Source organism: Hylaeus volcanicus, chromosome 4 (genome assembly GCF_026283585.1).
Source record: "Hylaeus volcanicus isolate JK05 chromosome 4, UHH_iyHylVolc1.0_haploid, whole genome shotgun sequence".
In the NCBI taxonomy this organism is placed as follows: Eukaryota; Metazoa; Arthropoda; class Insecta; order Hymenoptera; family Colletidae; genus Hylaeus; species Hylaeus volcanicus.
Genome location: NC_071979.1, coordinates 6424921 through 6441233, shown reverse-complemented (window position 1 = coordinate 6441233; position 16313 = coordinate 6424921). Strand labels below are relative to the sequence as shown.

Genomic DNA, 16313 nt, shown 5'->3' with positions numbered 1-16313 from the left:
GGTATACGTTATAAACCTCTTGGAATTTTTAGCAAAAATCACCCCAAGGTGTTAATGAATCATTTGTTAAGACAGAACGTTAAACTTGAACGTTACAATCGACCGAATAAATTCTGATAATTCATAATGTTCAATATTTGACTACATTCCATTTTACTAATGTTGGTTTCCAACCCCAGCGCGTCAAAGATCATAAGATATCAAAGTTCGTGACCTGTTGCTTCGAATTTATGCGACTCCACCTAATTAAATACTTCTCAGAGGAGAGCGATGATATGCTTCCCGGCATAAATTTAGTCGTTGATCGCAGTATCTTTCTTCGGGGAAGAGGTTCTGTCGTTCTCGGAGAATAACCGGAAATGGTGTTAGACCCTCTCGCTCCCTCTTGTTCGTATCCCATTTCCTGCGCAACCTACAACTTTCATACTCCCCGTGGATAACCCAAAGAGACGCAAAAGGGCGATGTGACTATCAACGTAACTCTTCTGAAATCTCATCCAGGGAAGACGATATGTATTTCGACTATCCACAAGGAAGAGAATTTTTTATTCTGAGGATGATATTATTTAATGAAATTGTTTTGAACATTATATTGCTTTTTCCATCGAAAAAGTAATTCGCGAAACATAAATATCACAGCAAAATCATATTCTCCATCATTGTGTAAATAATAAGTATCGTCAACAATTAATTAAACTGTTGTCAGAAATTTTTAATTCCTCAAATCGATAGATATCAAAGTGTAGAAAAATATCTCACGATTAATATCTTCAATGTATACTTATTTTAAATTTTATGAGATATAAATCTATGCATATATTTATTGACTAAATGAATTCTTACTCGATTCTGTTAAATCTTACAACAACTCTCAACTCTCTATTTCTACCAATCAGAAATCATCTCCACAACGTTCCTAACAACGTCGCGTGAAACTATCAAGATCGATACTATCCAACGCTCGAAAAACAATGTCGGAACCTATCTGGTTCGTTTCTATTAAGCCCTGGGCGATACATCCTTGCGAATATAAAAGACAATAACCCCTTCACCGAGGCGCATCGAACTGTATTTCCAATTCAAATCCATTAATTAGACGCAGGTCGGTCTCGCAGCGATAAATCGATTCTTACTCGCGACCTGGTCGGAAAGGAAAAAAGGAAAGCGCGAACGAAGACCTGGAGAAGCTTTACGCTGCGGCAAAATTGAAAATTAAAATTTATGATTGCATTAAGCAGCTTAAGCGCGACAGCAGCTGCGCCGAAGGAAACTTTTCAAACAATACGAGCCAACCAGCGGCATGAGTAATTATACGGTCAACCTACTTTCTTTCGTGTCCTTTTCCCTCGCCTTTGTAGCAACCGTGACACGCATTCTCGTGAATTAATCTCAAAACAATACAGGAAGATACAAAATGTATCGCGTATAAAGACTTTTCCAAGAGCTGCTTTAGAATCTAGCATTTGATCGAACACGAGCGGAACTCTAAATTCCTTTCGGTTTAATATTACAAATTTAAATATATTTTGTAACAGAGTCTTACGAAAAGAAAGAAGAACTGATTCGTATCGACAGAAAGTGTTCGTGTCATCGTTATTTGAATCTAGCACCCGAGAGAACGATTGGTAACAATGGCTACTATTTAGTTATACACCTTAGGCAATCACCATGATCACTAGACCTCGGAATCTTCAGATTCCTCTCTGCAGGAAACTTCGGAAACTAAAGTTAGCCAAACTAAAGTCAGTACACGAGATGAACTATTACGCGAGAGCAACCTTGTGTTACTCGGATTAAGCCAAGACGCTGAGTAAATTGATTAATCCGATACCAGAGCTGTCTCAATCAATACATTTTAATGCCATTGTACTCACACCTGGACGCAGAGAATATTATTTATTTCTTTTCTGATGCAAAAAATTCATTTCCCTCAAATTCGATGAAATTGCAAAACTCAATTTGTTGAAAAGTGTAACTGAACTGAACTGAATACGAGGTACCTGCCATTTCTTTCATCATTATATTATTTTACCCATTCGTTGTATAATCGAACAATCATTCCATTATTAGGATGCATAACTAAATTCTTCTTTCACTTGCCTATTATACATAATTGGAATGAAACCACGGTATTCCTAGCGCCACGTCTGCTAAGGACAAACTTCCTGTGCCACTATTTGTACTCTTCGTAATACAGTTTCGCAGGTCATCCAGAAAAGATTTGTTTACTCAGCCTCTATAACGAAATTTATGTAAATCGCGGAGCTTCTCACGGGTAGCGGCACGACTCGAATCACGTGCGCGCAGTTTCGTGCAGCTGACTGTATTCTCCATAGTTATCCAGTTCATTACGGCCCGCAGGAATACGAATTCGTCGGAAAGTTCTACGGCAGCTTCGCGGATTAATGAATCTCGTCCAACGAAGATTCTTCGAGCCACGTAGCTCCGATTCCGTGATAACGAATTCCGTTTTCATTTTTCACGGCAGAACTTTCCTCCCTCGGATTCCGCGGACCGCGAGGCTATTGGAAAATTTTCACGATGGCGGACGCGATGCCGTGTCGCCTTACAAAGCTTCATCGGCATTCAATTTAACAGTCTGGACGGTTACAATCAACTCGAGGTCGCCACGGGTCATTCCCTCCAACCTGGGCGTTCGATGAAACAAATTTCTCGATTTAATAGCTCGGGAGAGAAGAGACTGGATTATTCTTGATTCTGTGGCCAATGAAGGTACAAGATCGAGTTGTATCGAAACTAAAAGTATTTTGTATTGTTTAAATAATTCACGAGAAGGAAAAATTGGTGTTGATTATTGTTATGGTATAGTCTCAGCACGTTTATACTATTTTCGGATGTTTAGAATGTGTCCTGTTTTGGCTGAAAAAATTAAAATTGATACGATCAGTTTTGCACAAGGCACGATACAGGAATTTTAAATAATTTTGTGTTGGCTAGCATGTTGCAGATTTAACAAACTACTGGAAATTTTGTATTTTGAAATTGTTAATAAGAAGCGATACTAAATGTAACTATGAATGCAATTATGAATCAATGCTCACCGTAGGGTTAATTTTATGTTGAAATCTTACGGAATTTTATTCCATTCATTTTCGACACGTAATATTTATATTTACTAAGTGATCAGATTTCTGCCAGTTTTAAATACAAAATTGTCGCATTCCGAGAGAATCTTGCTGCTAGGAGGTCCAACGAGGAGAACAAAAGACGTAGGTCATAGAATTTAATCAGCATGAGGTGTTTGACGTCATTCCCAGAGTCTGCCGCTGATTGGTTACACAGTTCCACGCTTAACTGAATTAAGACTTAGAGGAGCTTAAGTTGGATTAAAGTTGGATCCAGCGGAGGCGCGAATCATCCGGAGAGGCACTTATCCTTCCGCGCGTTCCATTCGCTTTTTCCAAAGTCTGGCTTCCCGACTTTTCCCTCAAAGCCGGCGGAAGAGCTTGACAATCCTGTCGTCGCTGTCACCGTTACAGAAAGAGGTTTTGCGAAGAGATTTGTTTGAAACAACAGGGACATTCTTCTCTGCTCGGTATAATCAGTAAACAAGGATGAACGGTAAAAGGATTACGTTTTAATTGACAGACAAATTACTTTTTATTTTATTCGATACGTATTATATTTATCTATCACATATATATGAACGAAATTAACACATATGTATATAAAATTAAATATATAATATGTATTTACTGTTTTAAATATTGTATAGGGTAAAGATTTCCCCTAAATAAAAGTCTGCAAGGAACTACGAAATTTTTCTCGAGAGAATTTCAAGAGATCCTTAACAATTGAAAGATAATCATTTGCGAAATATGATTAATTGGAGATGGTTAATTTATGAATGTAAACATATTAGGAAACATCTCAGCATCAAATGTCAAAGGAGGGAATACATTTCTGACTCGCTAAACTCAAAACAAAACAAACATATATTACATGAAAAAGAAGATCACGAGGAAGGGTAATGGTTGTCCCAAGTCTTCGTGTCCGAAACAAACGATTTAGGAAATTGCGTTTGGACCAAGCGACGACGAAGGCTTTGCAGCTCGAATAGACGTAAAAATGAGAAACGATAAAGGTGGCGTCGAGGAAAAGATTCCCCTTTATTCGAGGGATTTAAGTCCAGTTATTGAAGTAGACAGCAATATCTAGCCGTGGTTGATACGTTTCCTTCTCAATAACAGGGTCGCAGCACGCGCTGTTTCATCGTAAACGAACGATAATACTAGAAATACGACAACCGAAGATTTCAATATCTATTTATTCTATTCCTGCCGTTCCTCGCTTTTCTTGGCTTCGGGTATTCAAATGAGATCGAGGCGCGGTTGAATTTATAAACGGCAGCCTTTTCCGGGGGGTAATGCTTGAAATACAAGAATAATAAAGTTTGTATTGAGATCAGGTGCGCTTTCTGGGAACGCAGCTTGAAAAGGAGCTTCTCCGATTCTGGTTTCGTTCGAACAACATTTCAATATCGTGGCCCACAAAGTGAACTATAAATATACCTTCACAAATTTCTCCGGTTATATGAAAGTGACTGCATAATATGTAACATAAACTCAGACGTTTATTCGTCGGTGTTTGTGAGAGTCGATGATATCTAGCCAAAGTTCCCTCGATAGTGTCTAACAAGCCTATATTAGATAGTGGCTAATTAACTCCTGCTGGAAGTTTCACAAAGCCTGAGTTTTGAAGCTTCCTACATATTCATCCCCTGTTAATCGAGTCCATCAAAACTAGTCAAAATACCAACCATAACTCAAACCACGTGGGATTGGCCAACTTCAAGTCATCGTCAAATTATCTAAAAGTAGATCCAGCAGAATTACCACTGAATCTGTGAAAAACTGGGCTCTTTCAGAGTATTCCACAGAAATTACCCGCGAAACAGCTCGTAAATGCATTTTCTGCCAGGAGCTGGTGCTTTATTGGTGTCCCTGATATTTCATGAGGCGAAGTCACCTCGAGATCGAGGAACCAGGCGTCTCTTCTCGTTCTCGCGACATGCCGTGTAATTTTACGGTCTCCATAAAGCGCGTATCGTTTTCACGGTCTGCTGGGAAGGAGAAACGATTTGCAAAGCTCGCGCACGTGTTTGGCAAAGTTCGCGGGGTAAGAGAATTCGCATGTTGGCGATGAAAGCGCAGGAAATCGCACGGTAGGCGGTACGAGAGACGCATGCACGATTATTTCCGGATTAGAGTGGCTGTTTTGAGTCTCTTTCTGGCGCGGATGTGCGTGTTGCCCGCGGTAGATCGAAATTGTGTCAGTCGTTGGATCAATACTGGGGCGCACCGGATCGATCCGTTCTTTTTCTGGACGCTAATCTACGGTCCAGACGAGACCGTTTAATTTATGCGGTCAACCAGATGATACATCGATTCCCTGCCCTGTGGATCGTATTAAAATTCAATACTTGGCTGGCTGCCCAGTTTACAATTGGAAGGGTGGTCGTTCATTTTCGCCTGGAAAGTAAATATATTTTTAGGGTATTTATTTTGTGCGAATGATGCACTCATTTGAACACTTATCACGAACACATGTACGTCGATGAGTGATCCCGAGCTGTGGAAATTATTCCACGCTCAACTTTTACACATCTCGTCGCGCATTTCGATTAAGCTCGAACACGTGCTACACCTGAGCATGCATTTAATGGAGTCTAATTCGTTCGCAGCTCGTCGGAAATCATATTGATTACGGACGTGAAATGAGCAATACTCGGCAAAATTGTTGCGATATAGTTATCGAACACTTTATTATTAGAGGGTGAAGTTAAACATTGATCAAATCACGTTTGCGTTAGAATGGGTTCCAAATTTTGTATTGTCTTCTAAATTAAGTGTCATTTATTTTAATATTATTGCTACAGGATAGTAATTGAAGCATAAAATAGTTTCCATTTATTCGTATGAGAATGGATTTATTGTGAAGAGAATGTTATATTGAAAATTCAAGTAGCAAATGTTTGTATTTGTACATTTTTATACCATAGAGCAGCAAATATTATCGATATTTTCTATCTGTTTTACAAACTTTCACGTACTTTGCAAGAGTACCCTGCACCGTTCCAACTCTGCCATCCCCAACTTTGATTTTAACAGCTCTTACGGTACTTCGAAACAAACTTTGTCACGTGTACAAACACGTATTCATCGACCCAGTAGTTGGAACCTTCTAAAAGTACTTCCACGCTACTAGTAAACGTTCATTTTTAAACACACTTTCATAAGATTCCCAAACCTCCATCCTGTTCCAAGCACCCACTTTCAGAGATTCGAAGTCTGAAACGAACCTAAATCTCTTTATTACCAATTTTATTTTAGTCTTATTTAACCCTCTATTGCGTGAATTTCATTCTATAATTCGAATGAGAAATTATTCCTTAGACATTCGTAACCGATACTTACGAAAAATTCTCTCGAAATCTCTTGAATTTCACCTAGATGGTTTGTATGGAATTCCCCATCAGATGCATTATGCGATAGAGGGTTGAAACTCCCTCAACTAGAAATTAAAATTAAAGTAAAGAGTAATCGAAATCAACAACGCAAAATTTAGTTGATTTTGTTCTCGAGGATGTGAGCAAATGTCTCGTGGATCTTTCCGATCGAAATCCTCGTACCGTAACGGGGATACGCGCGTTCTGTAATATAAGCCTATCACCATGGAAACTGTGTCAGCGATGACTGGGTACGAGCGAGTCTCGTACTAAGCCACGCAATCCGTTTGCTTCTATTTTTCAGATAGCGGCGGCGGCATGAACACACGAGATTGGTTACGAAGTGCCATTCGCAGAGTGTCGCGCGATCTCGAACGATTCATCAAGATCGCGCCGAACGACTATCAAACTTTGTGCATGCGGTTGTAGTGTATAGAAGAAACAAAGGGAAAGTAGACCGACGAACGGGGGTAACGGAGAGACACAGTGACAATATATTTCCTCGTATCGCAACGTAGAAGTGAACGGTAAAATAGTGCGCGGATTCGACAGATGGGCGCGAAGTGAAGAAGGGGGAGATCGAGGACAGTCGACATGGAGATCGTTAACGGGCGAAGTGCGTCCAAGTATCGTTCGGGTTTTCCAGCGTCGAAGACCTCCGCGAGATACATCAAAGCGCCGTTAATGTTCCTTCTCGGGCCCCAGGGAAGATTGTAATTTCGCTTATCGTCAGCGTCGCACGACGCGCGCGATGAATCGTCCCGAGGATCGTCGAGAGCCTAAATCAGGCCGACCAGTGGAAGCTTAGGTGACGGGGTTGACCCACGTATTGCGTTATTGTTCACGCGAACTTCATGAAAATGGACTCGACGAAGCTGGGCGGGCCAGCCCCAACCAGCCCGAGGGCTCATTCGCCTGCCATGCCGACGTATAGCACCACCGGGGACGGGAACATCGATTACATAATCGGGGATTACATGGAACGACTCGGCACGAGGTTAAACATACTCGAGACCGAGCTGAGGTACGCGTGGAGGGCGCTGGATCTCCTCAGCCAAGAATACATTAAAATGTGGGAGAGACTGGAGAAACTGGAGGGTCTGCTCTACGAACAGCAGACGGTTATCAGTCAGCTGATCGAGTTCTACGCGGGCGGAAGCAGCCACGAGGCTCCGAACGTGGTGGAGGAGACGTTGGCCAATCAACAGAGCACGGTGGGAGAGCTGGAGGCGATCGCGAAGACTATAGGGACCTCGATGAGCATCGAGGAGACGACAGCGTTGAGGGAGAAACTGACCCAGCAGGAGTTGGTGAGGATGCACGGACTAACGCAGGACAGCACGGCCGCTGCTGCCGTGGTCACCGACATTCACCGAAACGTCAGAAACTTGGACGCTCTGGAGACCCTCGAGGAAGAGGGCAATCTTCCGGACGAGGCCTTCTACAGAAGCTTGAACAATGCTTACAGAGAAGACCTGATATGTGGCGACACGTCCAGGCCGACGTCGCAGTTGGGGATGATCTGGGAAGAGGCGGAGGACGAGGACGCGAACGGAAAGAAAGACGCGGAGGCGAACATCTTCGACAAGACCACGAAGAAGGAAACGGAGCTCGAGGAGTTGATCAACAAGCCGACGAAGGAAGAGATACAGGAGGCGGTGACAAAAAAGGAGGACGAGGCGGACGAGGACGAAGGCGAAGTGTTCAGCGCGGCTGACTATAAGAGTTACCGCGGTAACACGCCCTGCGTCAGCGAACAGGATCTCGCCCAGCTGTCCAGGCTCAGTTCCATCGATCAGGTGGCTCTGGAGAAGCTTCACGAGTTGGACAGGCTGACCAACAAACTTCAAAAGGACTCTCAGAACTTGATCGAGCTCCAGTCGCGACTGATGGACTCCCCGAAGAGACAATACAGCTCCGAGGCTGAAGCGAAGTTAGCCGAAGAAGCGAGTAGCATAGACGAGCAACTCAGAAAAATTTACGCCGAGACCGACGTCGACAGTTGGACTTTCTCGAAGAGCCCTGGGTCGACGGGCAGATCGATCTCCAGAGTCAGCACCGACAGCGGCCTGGCCACCGACGGCGACTTCACAACCAGATCGATTTCGCCGAGGCTGACGTCCACATCCAGAACGAATCTGGATTCCATCTCGACCACCTACACCCCGCCGAGACTGACCTACAGCGCGACCGCAAGGGAAAAGAGTCCCGAGCCAGTTATCCAATTACCCATAGACGTCGGGAGCTTCGCCAAAGGTTACGCGGAGAACAAGGAATTAACGGATCTGATGGTCGAGAGCTTCGTAGCCGTGACTTGCGCGTCGCCAACTATCTACAGCACCACCGCCGACAAAGTGCCATCGCCAACTCTCTCGGCGGGTAGCGTCCACAGCGTGCACAGCGTCCACAGCGTGCAGAGCCTTCGAACCAGGCAAGACGGTTACTTCGGTAGCGCAGCCAGACTGAACTTAGAATTCCAAGAGAGTAGAACACCGCCTAGCCCCTCGCCCAGTTCACCGCCTCCTCCAGCTCCTCAAGACTCCGCGGAATCCTTCCTGATGCCAGGCACGGATCAGAGGGAACCCGACGTGAAGTGCTCTCAGAGTCCCACGTTTCTGAGAAACGCGGAGAAGCTCGTGTCCCTGGAGCAAGGTCGCCTGAGTCCGCGGACCCCTCATTCACCTAAATCGCCGCGAGTGTCGCCTAAGCACACGACCAAGCCTAGCTGCGTCGCCAACATAGTAGCGGCGAAATCCGACTCGGGCCTATCTTCCATGAGCGGTTGGAGCAGCTTGGACAAGTCGCCGAGCTCTCCGAAAAGTTCCATCGCCAAGATGCTCACGTCCTACTCGGTGGATCACGCCAGGACGAGCTTGATCCCGAGCACAACGTCGATCAGAACGAGCAGTCCGATACCGCCGCTTCCGGAAACGACGATCGCGGTCATCACGGAACCTCTGTACGACACACCCGAGGGCAGAGACGCTTTCGCGAACGCCAACGCTACAGTCACCAGCCACTCGTTCACCGTGGCGATGAATCATCTCTCGGCGTACACGTCCATGAAGTCACCGACTACCAAAGAGGATTACAACTTCGTGCCACCGCCAGCGCCGGTCGCGACGACCTGTCAGAGTCCGAAGAAACGGAGTCGTCAGCAAACGTTGCAGCACACTTACGACACAGTGGCGCCTGGATGCACGCTGGATTACACGTTCAGGCCGGATCAACCAGCTATTTACTCGGTAGCTGGGAGCAATCGACAGCAAGCCATCACGAGCGTCTACACCAGCGGTTCCGGCACTTACGGTCCCAAGGCCACGACCACGGTTTACTATTCGGACTCGATGGACCAGTACAACACTTACCCGGACAACTTCAACGCCGGACAGTACGCGGACCCCGGTGGAATGGGTCACATAAAGAAACCGTTGAGGGGTGCCGTGTTCTCCGACGGTCTGACGAACCACGAGGGATACAAAGCCGCGTTGTACCGCACAATGTTTCCCACGGGGAACATCACAGACGCTTTATCGTACTACCCAACCAGCGCAAACTTGCCGCGAACCGAGACGAACGAATGTTCGTGGCTGAACTCGATGGAGGATCAGATACCTCACGATTCGACGTCCTCGAGTATCAGGTCCTTAACATCCGATGGCAGCTACGTTCAGAGTCCCTACACGGACAGAAGGTATCCTCAGCCGCCGGCCTACCAGAGCCACCAGTATCATCACACCTACGCGAACCAGAGCTACCCGCAAACTTATCAGCAGCAATATCAACCCTATAGTCAAAGACTGAGTAGTACCGACAGCGCACAACTCACCGATGGCTACCAGAGGCAATGGCAACAGGAGCATCAGTACATACAGAATCACGAAACCGGAAGATTGCCTAGCGAGCAGTCGCAGCATCAGCAAAGCGAGTACTACGACGCCTCGAGTGTAATAGTGTCCCAGTCCGGGTACATCAGCATCGCTACGAACCTAAAGGACCACGAGATGGAGACCACCAAAACGACGAAGAAGATCAGAAGAGGTGCCTCCTTGAAGAACGCTATGAGTTCCATGAGCAACTGGCTGCCCGACTTGCACCTCAGTAAGAGGCACAGAAGTCACTCCTTGCCTGGCGGGGTGAGACGAGAAGACCTGGACGGCCCTCAGGACCAGCAACAAAGAGTTCCTCCCGCGGAAGCTGGTACGGCCAGAGGTCGCGGTAGAGGTCAAGCGCCCAGGAAGAAGAAAAAGAACACCCTCGTCTCTACCGTATCCGGAATTCTTCAGAAAGCCAAGAGACGAAGCCATCAATCGCAGTCCCTGTCCGATCCTGAGCAATCCGAAACCGAATGGAGCAGTGGCAGACAAAGTGGTTTATCGGAGGACGAGGACAGCGTCATGTCTGACGCGACTCAAGATCAGCCTCTCTTCGCGAAAGTGAAATCCTCGAGCACGAAACGCAAACCACTGGTATCACAACCGATCGCTCTGCAGCAGCAGCAATCGACGCAACAGTTGCCGCCGCAGCAGTTGGAGTACATGCAGCATCAACAGCAGCAGAACCTTCAGCAACAGCAGCAGGCCCTTCAGCAGCAGATTCAACAGCACCAAGAGCAGTTGCACCAGCAAGCTCTCCAAGATGGCTGGGCTAAGGAGAAGGAGCAAAGGAAAGAATTGGATCACGACATCGCCGATCAAATGGGTGGTTTTGAAGAAGAAACGTCGGGAAAGAGTACTGGTTCGGGCTCCGGTGGCTCCTCTATATTCCAAACCGTCGGCGACATCAAACGATCCACAGGTAGCTCGGACGAAGCTCCCAACGAGAAAGCCCCGAAGCTCCCACCCGTGAACCTGATGGGAGGCGCGAGCATGGAGTTCGCAGTGTCCAGGGCGCTGGGAAAATATCGACAGAGACAATCCTCCACGGTGTCCGACGAACAACCGCCCAGCGAGGAATCCAACAACGACAAAAAGTCCGAGGACGGGACCGTGCAGACCCTCGAGACCAGCTTCGAATATCCTGAAGATGTGTCAGAGAAAAGCGAGAAGAGCGAGAAATCCAGCAGCACCAGATTGCCAGAGTTGGTGACCAGCATATCCGAAGAGGCTCCTCCGTCCGAAGGTAGCCCATCCGCGTCGAGTACGAGAGGCCCAACGTCGGGTAGTCGATTCATGCCACGTCACCAGCAATCCCTCGAGATTCCTTGGACAGGAGCACGACCCGGCGAGCTGGACGAAGATAATCGGAGCACGCATTCTTATAGAAGCACGTCGAGGGTCTCGTCCAGGCGGCAGAGCACGGAAGATTCGATAGATTCCGAGGACGAATGGTACAGATACGAGCTGAGGAAGCTGGAAGACCTCGAGAGGCAGTCAACGACGGAAGTGGATGTGGGCGAGACGTTGGTGCAACAACAACCACCCGAAGAGACCGAACCTTATCAACCAGACGACACGGTGAAGGAGAAGATGTCGTTCGTACTGAAAGAGCTGAAGCTGAAGGCGACTACAAAGGTCAAGGAGTCGCCGAAAGAGGAGAAGGAGGAGCCACGAGCGACGAAAGTGAACGGATCCATCGCGAAAGATCGTCGTATCGAGGAGAGGGACAGGTACGAGAAGCCTATTCCCAAACGGAAATCCGCGGAGAGCATCGAAGCGGTGTTCGCGAGGGTGACCGATTACCACACCTGGGTGAACGAAGAGGAAGCCAGAAAGGAGAAGCCACCCTCGTCGGTGGAGGAGGGCTCATCCGGGGAGACCTCTGGCCCGGACAGTCCCGTCCAATCGATGGACGAGGAGGAAGAGGAGGAGCCGAAAGATCTCGAAGAGGAACAGTCGAGACGGAGTTCCAGCGGCTCAACCCTGCGCCACGGCGAGAAAATTCAACCCGGATCGGAGTCCCTTTCACGCGAAGGTAGCGTAAGTGTACCACCTAGCGAGGTGTCCGTCAGCATCCCGGGTGCTTGGGATTCAGAGAGCACTGTCCTTGAAGGCCTCGAACGCGACGGAGCCGGCAGCGCCGAGACGGCCACCACGGCGACCTTGAGCCTACCGAAAATAAAAATCGATTCCTCGTCCTGCGGTAGCTCCGACACTACACTGAAGGAGGGCCAGGTGAGTCCTGGTCCGCCTGGATCGAAGTGGAAGCTACTGAAAGCGTTGAAGGAACGCAAGGCCGAGGAGAAGCTCAAGGAGGTCGAGGAGGCCTCTAAGGAGACTGCTATTCCCCAGGGACCCACTGCAGTGAGTATCATGATAAAGTGAGGACACGAAAACCTTTGTAAGGCGTACTCGAGATTCGGGGGCTGGGTCAAGTCTTAAGTCTAATCGCTCTTCGACGAACCTAACGTTTCGACGACTTAGGTTACTTACGGTTAGGGACATATCTAGGATGCTAGCGAGTATCGAGGACGTTCCATCAGGGTTGATCCTGAAAGTCTGCATACTGATGAGTGTAACCTTTACGGAGGTAAATCCTTCCGAGGTCTACAACCTAGGACAAATCATCTATGATGATGGTACAGGTTCTTCAGGTTATCACTAGCCAGCTTTCTTCTCGTAAATAGTATGTATTAGGAAAAAATTGAAGTGGAAGAAGGGTTTGTAACCTTCTTGTGACCTCTATATATCAATTTTTTGTATTTTAATGGAACGCTAGAACCTTGGACCTTCGGGATCATTGTACAGCACTTCATTCCATTAATAAAAAATTAAAACTTACCTTCGTTTCTCCAAAAAATTTATATACGGATGAATGTCAAAGTAAAGAAATTTGAACGAAGTTACAAAAAATAAACAGCAGAATAAATGTTTGATTGCGGAGTTTCCAATTGTCCGTAAACAAAATTGAATCCCAGTAGAAATGATCAAGAGTATTAGTCTGGCAGTGAACGTGTTAATTATGTTGATCATAGGAGGACACAAAACTTCTTGCTCTTTCATTTGTTTCTAATACCTAGTATTTACAAGAAAAACTCTGACCAGCGTAAACACCTTGTATATTCAGATCCCATTTTTCTATAACATCCAACAAGTTTTTTCGCCTCTACCTTCACCATGTTCACGAACATTAGCGTGTACAGGACCGATCCTGACCTGGAAGTCCTCGATATTAACCCCACCCATGAGAGGACGAGCGACACGAGTTCGCTGAACCAAATTAAAAATCGAAGACTGCGCCTAATCCTACTGGCAGACACAAGACTAACGAATTTAAGAAGCTTACGTATCTATACATCGTAACCTTTGTAGCCTAAAAATCGTCCAGGAGGGAACCCGTGTCGCTTGATGTCCGAAACTTTCGCACACTAATTATACCACATTTTCGCCGCCACTGATAACTGTACGTTACCAAGGCACCAAGGTACCAAGGTTAATAGGACCTTATTTATCAGGGAGCTTGTAATTGGTTTTCCCCAGCGAGTATCGAGTACGCTGCACGCGTGTGGACTGTAAACCGAGGGAACCTACGAATTTAAGCATTATGTAGCGTGCAATCCCGTGGCAGCTCGTGGTCACGTGCAACCAGTCAATACTAAAGCCGTGCGTACGATAGGCGACGGAAGCGAAGCAATGCGAATTCACGGGAAATTGCGTCGTCCGTCCAGCCTCGGACGGATCTCGACGGAGGACAAGGAGAGAGCGACGCTTAGAACGTATCGCGAACTCGAAACACGTATAACGATGGTACTAGTCAATTCAACAAGTGCAGCGTCGATATCGACGCGTGGCCAAGCAATATACTTCTAGGGGTGGATGTGAGGGATGCACAGATCGAGCATCGATCGGTATAATCGCGATCGGCGACGATCGATTTCGAGAACCGTCGGAGGATAGCTATACGCGACGAATCGCTGCGATACTAAACGAGGCTTATCTGGTTAATAGACCCTAGGACTAATTAGACGGTGCTTTAATAATCGATACGCTTTAAGGGTAGTATTATTAGATGCCGCGTGCCTGCGCGGTCTGAGACACCGATTCGCGGGGAGTAGTATTATTTCGGTCAATTAACGTTTGCGACAAGCGTGGCGTGAAACGACAGTCTTTCACGGGCTCTCGACGAGTGTAACGTCGATTCACGTTTTACTCTCTCTTGTCGATTAACACGTTCAGCACCACGTCGGTTACCGGTGACTGACAATTAGGCTTATGCCTATAACTGAAATCCGACGACCATCGAATCGAGATAATCCGTTCTTCCAACTAGCCAATGCCAGGGGTACCATGACCGTAATAACTAGAGCTATCCTCGTTATTCGATTCATCGAGGCAGGTACAGGAATACCTTCAACTCTAGTCTTTTGTGTTGGAAGGACGTTTAGTCTTAGATTTCTTCAACGACTATAGTTGATCGCCGGAGTTCCAATTTCGATCTCCATTTAGAATTTACTATTTTATTAAACATAATTACAAATTTCCGGATTAATAAAAAGATTTACTGTAATTTTTGAAGTTTTAGAGTTTAAATTATCTTCAAATCTTTTTAATTGGATTTATTCAGTTGCCAAAATAATTTCAAAATAGGACATCTGACCCCGAGAAAAAATATTTATAGGAGAACTAAGCTCGCTGGCATAAACGAAAAGGGAAATTAGGCTCGGCGCTTAACGTGTTAAGAAAGAAGAACGTTGAGGAATGTTACACGAGATACGCGCACAGGTGTGTGGATACTTGGAACGATCAACGGAGTCGTACGATTTAATCGACTCGTTGGCCTGATTAAATTATCGCGCTTAAAGCGATTCGCTTCCGAATGAAATTTGGCGGAGAGTACAACTCGTGTCACGGTTCAGACCGTCGAAGCGTCCGAACAATTAGCCTAACTTTAGTTAACGTAGGGTTAAGGGAGAGACCGACGCGTTCATCTTTCACTCGAAATTGCACACTTCGAATCTAGGGTAACTTTAAGCCTCGAAACTAGGCTAATTTCTTCCGAATTAACGAATCACTCGAACTCTTCATACGGTACGCGAAACGCACAAATTTTTAATGCTGTAATCCGAATGCTAGAAAGTGACGATCAGGTAAATAGGCGGAAACAAATCGCGCAGGCACAGCTGAGGATCTCGTTCGTTGCGCACATCGAAGTCATTGAAAAAATTGGGGCGGTGTAAACTGAGCTGGAATCTGCGAACACGTGATAGGCTGAGAATCATAGTAGCGTAAGTAAATAAAATGTTTAAACGCACCCTGACAAAAGATCTGCGTGAAATCATGCGCAGCTCCAATTTTTTCTTATAGTACTTATTACATTATTATTCTCAGTTTGAGTCGATGAACGCAAGCGTTAGGATAATTGTAGACTCCCGAATTCGGGTGATTTATGGGTGGGAAAAATCAGTTCTGTAGCACGCAACGTATTGAAATGGGAGACAACTTGAAGGGAAGTGGCCAGAAACTTTTCTTTTTCAGATCAATTTAATAGACATTGTTTTGGAATATTTCGAAATCGCACTAAAATTTACTAACTTCTAAATTTACTAATCTACTAACTAAAAGACAAGAAGCTCTTTGTCACGTTCATTTTGTATCTACAATTTTAAAATACTTTGTATCTAACGCAATACTCTCTGAAGAACTACAATATCACTTAACATCTGGTACACAGATTTTTTGGTAAGGGGAATAGGCGTAACAATTTTGCAATGAGTCGATACAACTTCTTTACTCCATTGTTGTTTCATGTAGAAAAGAGTTTTCCAGGACCAGTAGTGAATGTAATGAAACGTCACTAACAAAGTTTGTCATTTTATGTCTAAAATTTTCGAATGATAAATATTCTCTGGTAGAAACTAGAATAAATTCGGTACATGAAGCTTTTCGTGTATCGCCAGCCTGCTCCA

At 45.8% G+C, this 16313-nt stretch overlaps 1 protein-coding gene across 1 annotated transcript in view; it reads left to right on the top strand.

Annotated features, from left to right (window-relative positions):
- The window catches only part of LOC128875020 (uncharacterized), a 225830-nt gene that overhangs the window by 93376 nt on the left and 116141 nt on the right, over positions 1 to 16313 (top strand). The window contains exon 3 of the mRNA XM_054120303.1: positions 6774 to 12711. Coding sequence (XP_053976278.1) covers positions 7324 to 12711 — 5388 coding nt within the window. The 5' untranslated portion in view covers positions 6774 to 7323. The remainder of the gene's footprint in view (positions 1 to 6773; positions 12712 to 16313) is intronic.